This window comes from Amia ocellicauda, chromosome 15 (genome assembly GCF_036373705.1).
Source record: "Amia ocellicauda isolate fAmiCal2 chromosome 15, fAmiCal2.hap1, whole genome shotgun sequence".
Classification (NCBI taxonomy): domain Eukaryota; kingdom Metazoa; phylum Chordata; class Actinopteri; order Amiiformes; family Amiidae; genus Amia; species Amia ocellicauda.
The window spans coordinates 17,506,368-17,518,396 of record NC_089864.1 but is presented as its reverse complement, the minus strand read 5'-3'; the positions used below and the strand labels follow the sequence as shown (position 1 = coordinate 17,518,396).

The following is a 12,029-nucleotide window of genomic DNA, read 5'->3' as shown; positions in this document are numbered from 1 at the left end:
AGTTAAGATTAACGTGATTTTCAACCACACACCCTCTGTTCATCAAAAGTCAGCGTGCATTAGTTCATTACAAATAAATTATAGTGCAGGTAATACAAATACATTTAAAGCTAGCTGACTAAATGGGAGTCTGTCTCCCTCTGGTGTACTAGAAGGAAATTACACTAAGAAACAAATTCTATTCCTTATTCCTTAAAATGAGAGCTGCTCACATTTTGTCATATTTTTCTTGGTTTTAGTATTTGAAGTGTGACATTTTTGATTCCCCCCTTCTCTAATTGTTCTGTAAGGCCTGAGCATTTATTAAATGTTTAGTTATTTGTTAGATGTGTCCATTGTGCTGCTCTGGAATAAGTGTGCCATCAGTGTGAGGACTTAATTTATAACCACCTTCAGGTGACAGATCTGATTATCGTGTTTCGACAGTAATAAAGGCAAACCCTTCCCAGGAATATGCATCCCTATGAAGGGTTTAAATGAACCTGTTATTTCTTGACTTCCAGGAGTTGACATTGAAGCGGCTCGGAAGGAGGAGGAGAGAATTATGCTGCGTGACGCGCGGCAGTGGTTGAATAGCGGCCAGATCAACGATGTCCGACATGCCAAATCTGGGGGTACAGCATTGCATGTTGCGGCTGCTAAAGGCTATGCAGAGGTTTTAAAGTAAGTTTGGCTGTTCCGTTCTCATTCTCAATAGCTGTGCATTGCCACGCTCCCCATACACCTCCCATGTTTCCTCCTTCTTTTGATGTGTTAGGCTGTGTTTTCATGGATACTGAAACTATCCAGGTGAAATGGCTTGTTTGGGAGGAGGCCACATCCTTGTGAGTTTAGTAAACGAGGTGCTTTTACAAGCTTCCCATTTGTTTATGTTCAATCTGGTGTTGAATTACATCAGTCATTACAAGCTGCTGACAAAATGGAAAGCAATCTGCCTCCATCCTCTCCTGGGGACACAGCCTAGGAATTATCACGGCCATTATGCCCATATTTAAATGGGCTGAAAGGGGTAAAATACTTGACATCAGTGGCCATTATTGAATAAGCCAGCAGAAACACAAATTTTAATAGTTAACATTAGTTGCCGTTTGTCTGTGGACTTGTTTCCATGCATTGGACTCTAAACCTGGTTTGATGGCAACTCGTTCGAGGATGCTTTTCCCAGTGCTATATATATATATATATAATTTTTTTTTTTTTTTTTTTCCTTCCCCCTTTAGGCTTTTAATCCAGGCGGGGTATGATGTAAACATTAAAGACTATGATGGTTGGACACCACTCCACGCTGCTGCCCATTGGGGTAAAGAGGAAGCCTGCCGTATTCTAGTAGAACATTTTTGTGATATGGATGTCATCAACAAAGTGGTAGGTGTTGTAGCCTTTTATTCTTGGTCTTGGTACAGTCCCCTCAGTGTGTGTGTGTGTGTGTGTGTATAGAGAGAGATGGATATAGATTGATGCATACATATATACACACACACACATGCACACATACAGCTCTGGAAAAAATTTAGACCACTTAACATTGATTTCTGAACTTGAAGTGGTCTCAATTTTTTCCAGAACTGTGTATGTATTTATACGTGTGTGTGTTTATATATAATGTGTAAGCATATGAATGTAATATATGGATAATTGATAAGTTTGCTTAATTCCTTAATTTCTGAAGTCAGTTTTACTTTTGGACTGATAGGATTTGAATTGTGCTTGTACTTACAATTTGTACACAATTCATGCACTTAACAAGTAATGCCATATTAAAACTTTTTAATCTTTTCAGGGCCAAACAGCCGTTGATGTAGCAGATGAAGATGTCCTTGGTTATCTAGAAGAATTGCAAAAGAAACAAAATCTGGTAAACTGCCCCTGACGGGATAATAATTTTGCGTGACCTAGAGTGAAGTTCACAACTGACCATTCAATTTAAACTTGCATGTTTACTTACAACACATCTTAACATACCAGACTTTCCTCTTGCATTTATTAACTTGCAAAATGACATGCTGTACTTGGGATAGCTATTTGTGTGATACGGGCTGCTGTCCGCCAATATTCTTTTTATTTGCCTTCCAGCTTTTGAGTGAGAAACGGGATAAGAAGTCTCCTTTGATTGAGACGACGACAACAATGGACAATAACCAATCACTTAAACCACTCAAGAAGTAAGTAGAACTTATAACATCATAAGTTTGGCGGCCTGTACTGTGCCCAGCTTACCAAGCTTACAAAGCGTTAACCATAAAATATATTGCTCGTTATTTAGACATCAGTTTTGAGTATAATTATGCATTTTTGTTTTTGTACAAACACCATTTCCTATGTGCATATCTCCGTAATCTTTCTATATCTTTATATTCTAAAATATATCTGTTGCATTGGAATATTTCTTTGCAAAACTGCTACCTATGAATAGCTTTCCTTGGGTGCCTGGTCGAAGGAGACTGCTTTGCACATTAGAAGTGCTTAAGATCTAGAGTGCAGTCATTAGACCCATTGTGCATATTTAGGTGTGCAATTGTATGTGATACCCTGCAATACTCTTCTGAGAAGTTAAGTTTGAAATGAAGGACTCAAGCTAGGTAGAAATGTGTAATTTAAGCAAAACTACATTTAGTTTATCAGTAGATTACCACTTTTACTGACATGGTTATGCAAACACTGTTGTTTTTTTAATATTTAAATCCATTTACAACAAATGTATTCCAAAGCAAAATCCATCCTCACCAACCTTGAAATGTTAACTGCTTTCAAATCCCCATCATGGAAATGTAATTAAAAGCCTATGTAGGACAAATCTGTGAACTTTGTTCTTTAATTATATTGTTTTTCACGGAGATGTATTATTCATGACATGCCTTCTGGTAAATGATTTTCTGATTCAAGATAATTGTAGAAAAATAATCCTGAACCAGAATGATCAGAGCATCTGAAAAACACATCTGCCTTCACACATCTCATCAGGGTCTTATGCTGGGAAAGGAGCTGCAGCCATTTAGATCACACTGAAGACAGCACTGGTCTGAAACCAGTATAAGTTTGAGAGACTCGGATATCTTCACACTGTCTATAGCTGTCAATCAAATCTGCAGTGATGTTCTTATCCTCTGTCCCAGCAAAGAGACGCTGTTGATCGAGCAGGAGAAGCCTGTACCCCGCATCGAGTCTCTGGAGCAGGAGAAGGCCGACGAGGAGGAGGAAGGGAAGAAGGACGAGTCCAGCTGCTCCAGTGAGGAGGAGGAGGAGGAGGACTCGGAATCTGAAACTGAAGCAGGTACTGCCCGTGGGTCCTCTCTGCGCTGCGTGGCTCTAGCGGAGTTCAGCCAGTCTGACATTTTCTGGAGCTCTTAAGCGTGTTATACTTGGGTCACAGTACGTGGTGATCGACCATTTGATTATTCCCCATGTGCGCGTGATGTGGAAGCCATAACGTAGAAGTGAACCCAAACAGGGAGAGAACCCTGCCCTCATTCTCTTTAAGGGTGCCTTCTCTTGCTGTCAACGGTTTTCAGGTTAATACATTTTCTTCCTCCATGACAGACAAGAGCAAGACTTCTGCCCCTGTAAATAACACGAACAGTACCGCAACATCGCCAACCAGCGTGACTGTATCGTCCCCAACAATCCCCACTAACCAGGTGACCCCAACCTCGCCTGTCAAGAAGGTAAGGAAAGTTGCTGATCTCGGTTGCAAACACTTTTTCCGCTTGTGTTCCTGGGTTGAAACTATGAATCACATTGGTGGTCTCATGAATGCGTCAATAAAGATTGTTATTGGCAAGCCAATGTATATGTTAGTGAAACAGTGTTACTAGACCTCTTTAGACCTCTAAGATGGTATTGGAAAAAGCCACTATAAACACTTGTGAGTTATAGGCAGCGAATGGTTGCAGCCAAAATTGCTAGCATCTACAGTCAATGATAACCTATTCTGCCTCTTGTATAAACTCCACAGAATAATGAATATGAACTGTAATGAAGGTCAAAACCAAAATACAGCAATATGAAAATTAAAGCCATATGCCATATAATTTAGTATGTATGCCGATATAAACTGATAAGCTTGGGCAAAAGTATTTACACTACATTATTGGGGTACCTGAAGCTTTCATATTGGAGAGCTGCGGGAGCTTTTATGTAACAGACAGATAGCGGAAGGAACAATTGCTGCCGGTTACATTTTAACAGAAGCCGACACTGCAAACTCCAATTTTACAGTTCAGTGTTTTAGATACCATTTTCTGCAGTGTAGTTTAAACCTTTCATATAAACCAATACATTGCAGAATTCTCTATAAAATTAAGATTTTGATCATTGTTCCATTCAGTGTTTTGTGTGCCATTAGGCTGATGTTGGGTCACTCAATTCAGGCAAAGCTGGAGCTTGTTAATATTGGAATGGGAGATAACAGGTGGGGAAATCAGACTGTTGCTGGGAATTGTTGATAAACCAGTAGGTGGGACTCCTTCTGGTGCACAAACTTTTAAGCAGTGCCCTTGTGTGGTGGCAGGTGGGACTGCTGTAGAAGGTGCCATTTAAAAAAAAAAAAGTGAGTGAACCAAAAGGAGCCAAGGCACTTTATCCAGGAGTGAGAGTTATCTCTGGGGTCATGGCCAAATAAAAGCACAAACCAAAGGGCTGAAGAGATTGAAATACATTTTTAAATCTGTCCTATGTAAAGTCCCTGTAATTAGTTTCCTACCCCAGCACCTTTTATAAATAAAGCACTCCATTGCATAGTTTTAAGTTGGCATTTTACTTTCCAAAGCATCATCTCTTCACCTTTATTTGCATGTGCTTTTCTCTTTCTTTTCCTTGTTTGTATTGTCTAGTCTGTTTTTGCGTTTTAAAAAATCCATAGAACAGACGGTGAAAGCTTGTATTAACCAAAGATCTCGTTGGCAGCACCCCACTGGATAACTAGGCTACAGCTTCTGTTAATAGTTACATTTCAGGGGAAACTATGACCTCAAAGTGCATCTTTCAGGTTGTCTGAAAGGGGAGTCCTACTTTCTTAATATATTTTAAAATAATATTTGGGACTTTCAAATATTTTTTCAAGACTAGTGCATTATACAGTCAACGAGAGGGTAAAAAGACTGATCTCTGCTCTTGCTGCTGAACTTTGCCTGTGAACCCTGGGGTTATGGGCAGCTGAGAGTATTACATTAGGAGAGCTGCCATATCTATTGAGATCTGCCTTTACCATTGTTCAGGTGGACAAAATGTTCAAATGCTTTCAGCCCTGGAAGTTTGTTATATGTAAAATAGACGAGCAACAGCAGTTAGTTACAGGTGTAATTTCACATGCATATGAATTGGAGAGGGAATTAAGTGTTCCACTTAGTGTTAACCTACTTACAAATTTAGCCTGTTTTATTACCTTCCCTAATTAGCCACTGGTAAAGTGATTGAAAATATGAAATTAGTCGTTCATCCCCTGCTTTTGTGACTCGCACTCCACAGAACAGATCCATTCTCAGTCTTTACCACCTCAGTGCTCTCTTTCCCCTGATCTATGTACTGTATATGCTTTTGCTTATTTTCTGAATTTATTTTCTCATCACACATCTTGTCTTGATTGGCTTTAGTCTGATTTTATTACCTCTCTCATGCCTGTGGCGGAGCCATGTGATCCTGCATTATGGCGTCAGGGCTTGCGCAAAACTGGCATTTCTCTTGTGCCCCAAAAAGCTATGGTGAGGCATTGGTGTGCTTCAGAGTTTTACAGTTGCCGCTAACAAGACCAACCTAACCAGTTACTGCATGTCTGCTCACTGTCACCTCTCTTTTTTGCATGTTTGTATTTTCTGCTTAAACAATTGAGAAACTTGGTCTGTTGCTTGTTTGGGTTTCTGTACATCCTTCACTTATCCTCTTGTAAATTTGCCCCACCCCACCCTCCCAGATGTACACTTACAATGCTTTTTTTCCTTCCCTGAACATTCACTAAACCTCTAATAAAAGGAGTGATTAAACCTCTAGTGCTATCTTCAGCTCTAATGTTAAGTGATATTTAATAAGTATATTTTCAAATATTGAAATGAAAGTAAATGTATGTATTTCAGGTGCTTCTGGACTGAAAAGGGATGTACAACATGACTGCAAAGCCTTTTATTTTAACTCCTACAGAATGCATTGTGTTGATTAACCAGTCAGCAATGGAAACACTTACCTGCTGCTTGACATATTTGATGGGAGGGTCTATACTTTTTAATTTTAGCTAGACTTCATCCCACTTTGTTTTCTTCATGCGACTGTCAGAAATCCATATTGTGGTAGACACTGCAGGAGGCAGGTTTAATGAGACGTTTTGAAAGTGCTCTCGTTTCCTCCTAGCATGGGTGTGGGCCCTGCAGGCCACCCTGACCTCTCCGTTCTCAGAGTAAACCAATTCCTTGAGACCAGTTTCCTCGATGCTCTGAACCCAATAACATCTCCCCCAAAATATTGGACACATCTGACTATAAAGCACATGTTTCTTTGTATTAACCTCATGGACGTTTTTGCATCAAAACTAAAATGAAGCACACATTGTTTTTCTGCAGCAAATAGTCTTGGACCAACGAAAATAACGAGCACTTTCTTTATGCTAGATTGCTCCCCCTGCTGGTAAAGTCTCCCCAAAAGATGATGATCGGAAAGATGAGTCCCCCTCTTCCTGGCGGTCTGGCCTTCGGAAAACGGGCAGCTACGGGGCGCTGGCAGAGATCTCTGCTGCTAAGGAGGCACAGAAAGAGAAGGACACCACTGGGGTGATGCGCTCTGCCTCCAGTCCAAGGCTGTCTTCCACACTGGACAACAAAGACAAAGAAAAGGTCAGAGCAACATGCCCCCCCCATGCACTCTGTTACCAAAGCTGGAAACATGTATGTAACGTATACTGATTTCCTCAAGGTAATGTTTATCTACCAGAATATATGTTTTGTTCATATTTTAAACTTAATAGATTTGCATTACAACTGTTCAGTCAGGAAGTTTTCAGTTTATATATTGTGTGATTGACAAAACCTTATTTTTATGGCATCTTTAAACCATTTGTATACTAGTATCAAACTGTAGGTTTGTGTTTGATAGCAATGTGCATTTATTGGTGGGGTTGTCTGTACAGATCAGACTGGCTTCATTTCCATGTGTAACTTTCAGGTTTGCAAAGAGACGTTTTTTGTTTCCGACAGGAGAAAGATAAAGGAACCCGGTTTGCGTACGTGGCTCCTACAATACCATCCAGACGATTTGCCAGTACTTCAGATATTGACGAAAAGGAAAACAGGTGATGGACATCTCAGGACTTATTTTAGGATGTTTTAAAATGCATTCACTGCTCTTCACTTTTGTGTTTGAAACAATGTAAGGGAGCATGAGCTGAAAAGCATCCTGCATGGGAGTGTAGCTTATGCCGCAGTTCACTTGGTGTCTCTCTTCTTATGAACTGGTATACACTTTAAAAGTATAGGAAAGTCTGAAAGTTTACTAGACATATATAAGATAACCAATCCCCCCCCCGCAAATAACTCAAGATATCCCACTCTTGTTTTCATATCCCTTTATGCATCTATGTAAGTTTTACTTGATACACATTTTTGTCCTGCTACACATCCGCTTGACTCATTCGATTTCTGTTTTCCTTGAGGATATTCTCAAATGTCACTAGGTAAAGTGTAAATAAACCAGAGGAGTTTCAAGCATTACCCTGAAGGTATGCGGGAACGGTCGTGTTTGCAGAGCCCTCGATCCTATTGTAGTGTGTGATTCACAGGGACTCTGCTGCTAGTCTGGTGCGTAGTGGGTCTTACACAAGGAGGAGGTGGGACGATGACCTGAAGAACAATGAAGGAACTGCTTCCCAGAACAAAACGCCAAGCTATCAGCGAAGGTTTGCTCTTCATATTTAACAATAGGCAGCAAAAGCACACTTTAAAAACATTTTAGGAGTTCGGTGTTCTGCATTCTTCTGCTTCTACAGAATAACGCATTGATGCATTGACAATCAGTACTTAACTACTATTCTTTTGGTAACATAAGTAACTTAGAATACCTTTTCTATTAACATCATATTAATGGTTACATTTTCAAATAGTCTATTATTACCACAGATACTTGGAAGTCCTAGTGCATAATAAAAATGCAAGCAATAACAGTTCTAATCTACAAATATCAACTCGAATGATTGTCACGTAGTCACCAGTAACAGAGGCGGATTTTTAAGCAGAATGTCTAAGCAGCTGCACTTGAAACAAAGTATTTGCAGACCAATTAATCTGTAATCCTTCAGATCTTACTTGAGATTCTGACTAATATAAACTCTTTTGATTGCGAGGCAGCCGCTAACAGTAATGCGTGTCGGTTAGATTTGATTATATGGCAAAATGCAAGCAAGAAATGTTTACAGGGTTACGTATTATTGTTAATGAAGTACTGCGAACTCATCCCTGGTCATTGCAGTTTTCTTTAGTGCCGCATTGGTTTTCTTCACATACCTTATTCAATTAATTTCTTAGACAATGTGCATGATAAAGCTTAATGGGGCAATATGGGTTTTAAGAGCTAAACATCAAAGCCAGATATGAATCTTTTGTAGCTCCAGCAGCTGTATGAATAAATAAATGCCCATCCTCTACTCACGATGCTGTTGTTACTCTTGCATGACTGTTATTGTTTCTGCCTAATTTCTGTTAGTGCCCTTTAACCGGAGTACCTTTGAAACCACAAGAACCATTTGTAATTGGATCTAATGTTGCTGCCCCCATTCAATGCAGGGAGCTTGGGCAACTTCCAAAATGGCTTCCATTGGCAACTTGGAAATTAAGGCAGTAAATGTGGCTGTGCTTTATTTTATTTGCAGAATTGTTTTAACTTGCTCTTTTGCTTGATGTGCATGCAGTACGTCCTACTCGCTAGCAATAGGCAGAAGTAGCAGTGTGAGAGATGTACCAGCTAAGTCTTCATCTGCCATCAGCTTGGATCCTAATAACACTAAACCTTGGCAGTCACCTTCATCTCAGTACCAGTCTTGCAGCATTTATAGAAGGTATTGCCCCGAATGCTTTCTTTTCAGTGTCTGCCAAACGCTTCTCGTGCCTTTAGCGTGCTTTATGAATCCTTTTACTTAAATTTAAGCAGAGCATTTCAGACCTGTTGAGTTCTAACATTGCTTTTATCATTCTCTACTACAGTAACACAGGTTAAATGTTGGTGAGATGGACATTTTTCCCCCCTCATATGAATGTATTCACTGCTTTAAGTCATGCTTTGTTTTTGATATGCATATATAAATGGTAATCTTTGCATATTATAACCAAATTGAATTGCTGCTTGATGATTTGACAATTTAATATATTTTTAAAACTTTTTTTTTTTAAGCTCAATTTTACTTGCTTTATGCAGATGTGAACTGGTTCAATTTTGTATAGGTTTTTACTTGATGCACATTTTTGCTTCACATTTGATAAGTGAAAATAATCTATATTAAACTTACTGTGATAAGCATAGGCTGTAGAAGTAGTCATAACATCTTACAAGGTGGTGTATGTATAATGTATATCTACAGCTCTGGAACAAATTGAGACCACTTAACATTGATTTCTGAACTTGGAGTGGTCTCAATTTTTACAGAGCTGTATATATACACGTATGCATGCATTTCGTATTTGGAAAACATTGAAGGCTACCAATGTCGCAACTTCACTCTTATCTTGGGTCTTGTCTTTAAATGCATATGTTCTATCTTACTCGCTGAACTTCATGTAGAAATGCTTTTTTCGAAGTGTCTTCTGCGATGACATTTGTGAAAATTACCATTTAAATAAATCCCTGGAAAATAGTGTTTTAACTTTATTTATTCCCTCCCCCCCCCTTTTCGCTTTCCTATCTGGCACATTACTAGTGGCTCCTTTGGCCGGCGCCAGGATGATATGTTCAGTTCTAGTGTCGCATCCACCACCTCATCCGTTACCTCACCCACTGGCCACCCGAGGAGTCTGCTCTCAAGCGCAAGCACTACGACCAAGACCGCGACGACGACGACTCCATCGAGCTTCTCAAGCAGGTACGGTGCAGTGACTGCCAGCTCTGAGATCAGGGTCTGAACTGCTGTTGCTCAGGTTTCCTTCACAGCATTTCCAGAAAAGCAGTGTCATGTATTGTTGCAGTTGAATGTCACATTTCACACCCTTTGTCGTTTGGAATAATGTAATTCCATCGATTTGTTGGATACATTTTTGTTCATTAAACTATACTCGTCAATATATTTACAGAGTTTGAACATCTTTGTTATTCCACATTTAGTACCTCAAATAGGTCGTGGTCTGAGGAAACCGCAGAAAGGGAGAAAGACTCTGGACCAACAGCAGTGGCCGTCATACCAACTATTGTAAATACTTCAGCTACTACTACATCAACCACATCCACCACTGGCACCGTGACCTCTACTGAAGGCAGGGAGCGGCGCAGGTCAGGAATACACAGTTACCTTTCTTGTGGCCCAGTTAGGGCCTCTGTTTTTTTTATGGCTTACTTTAATCATGCAGTTCATCTTAAATTTAGTTTTTTGCAACGCTTATATGATTGATCAAAGCGGAATTAAGTTCTTGAAGTATTTGTAAATAAAAACTGTGATGGGAAAATCTCCTTTGACCACTCATGGGACCCAAAGTAGACCACCTTCATTTTGTCAAGGGCAGCAGGGTGAAGCCCAGCAATATTTAGACTCAAGTGGAGTTCAGAGCTATATATTCACCTCCCATGCCTCCAATTAGGGAGTGGTTTAGGTTGTTCAAATCCTACATTCGCACCAATACCTTTCCTCTTATTGCTTTGTGAAGGCAGAATTAGAGGTGTAGTTTCGAAGACTGTTTCGAACAAATCCTCTCCCCTTGCCCTGTTTGCCTGTATTGACTGCCACTGATTGCCAGCTGTGCAGTTAAGATAACCCTTCTGGCAGACAACATGGCTAGATTGCTAGTCCCGATGCTGGGAAGTGATGCAATGATTTATACAAAAGGCTGTGAAACGGTCAAAAAAGTGTTACTTGCTTTGATTTTTTGGAAGTGGAGGAAAAACATGTAAGTAACACCTTTCTGCATAACATTCGGTGCTTTGCAACAGCACTGGCTAGATAACCGCTACAAGACATGACATCATTTAAAAACACTCTTAAGTTGACTGCATGTCATGAGGCTGATAGCCGAGGTGATGGCAGAGGCATGAGTTCAGTGACGGTGGAGTGACAACAGACAGCGCCTACTTGACCAGGTCTATTGAGTCGCCATTATAATCTGGGACTGTATGAGAGCAGTTAACAAGATATACAGTTTGACCTGCTGGATGCAGATACAGTCAAACAGGTATGTAACTGTCATGAACTCACCTTTTTCAAACGGCTGATCAAACATGGAAATGAAGTGAGACTATCCAGGTAAAGCATTTAACAAGCGTTCATATTTTTCATGTGTTTTGTATTAGATCGTACCTCACTCCTGTCCGGGATGAAGAATCAGAGTCTCAGAGGAAAGCCAGATCTAGACAAGCTAGGCAGTCGAGAAGGTCCACTCAGGCAAGTACTGACACGTTGCGTCTGTGTGATTCTATGTAAAACCAGTGTTGGGGGCATTAAAATACATCTTAAATATTGAAATGTATCAATTGGAATAAACATTCACAATACAAAACACTTAAATCTGTAGATCAGTTCAAAATTATTTCCATTTAATTCCCTTAGAATTAAAGCTTTAAGCTGTAAAAAAAACAAATGTCAGAATCCTGAAGATGGTGCTGTTCTACAAAAGTATTTTTAGTTTATTTTAGATTTTATTTATACTGCTGAAAGTACACATCTTATAGCATTCTCTCAGATTTTACAAATGAACGCTGAAGGTATGACAAGGACTCTGACTTTATGGTGTAACGCCAGACCAGGGGTCGGCAACACGGGGCTTTTACAATTAACATGCAGCTCCCAAAAGCGATTTTTTTTTTACATTGTACATTTAGTTTTTGTCTTCATTTAGAACCATAATCAGATTTTTAAAACT

General features: G+C 39.7%; 1 protein-coding gene across 1 annotated transcript in view; it reads left to right on the top strand.

Moving 5' to 3' along the window:
- ppp1r12a (protein phosphatase 1, regulatory subunit 12A) overlaps positions 1 to 12,029 on the top strand; it is a 60,786-nt gene that overhangs the window by 33,942 nt on the left and 14,815 nt on the right. The window contains exons 4-16 of the mRNA XM_066724681.1: positions 504 to 663; positions 1,221 to 1,365; positions 1,781 to 1,855; positions 2,074 to 2,162; positions 3,114 to 3,271; positions 3,538 to 3,662; positions 6,594 to 6,815; positions 7,176 to 7,270; positions 7,757 to 7,873; positions 8,882 to 9,028; positions 9,884 to 10,045; positions 10,285 to 10,449; positions 11,461 to 11,551. Of these exons, the coding sequence (XP_066580778.1) occupies positions 504 to 663; positions 1,221 to 1,365; positions 1,781 to 1,855; positions 2,074 to 2,162; positions 3,114 to 3,271; positions 3,538 to 3,662; positions 6,594 to 6,815; positions 7,176 to 7,270; positions 7,757 to 7,873; positions 8,882 to 9,028; positions 9,884 to 10,045; positions 10,285 to 10,449; positions 11,461 to 11,551 (1,751 nt within the window). The remainder of the gene's footprint in view (positions 1 to 503; positions 664 to 1,220; positions 1,366 to 1,780; positions 1,856 to 2,073; positions 2,163 to 3,113; positions 3,272 to 3,537; positions 3,663 to 6,593; positions 6,816 to 7,175; positions 7,271 to 7,756; positions 7,874 to 8,881; positions 9,029 to 9,883; positions 10,046 to 10,284; positions 10,450 to 11,460; positions 11,552 to 12,029) is intronic.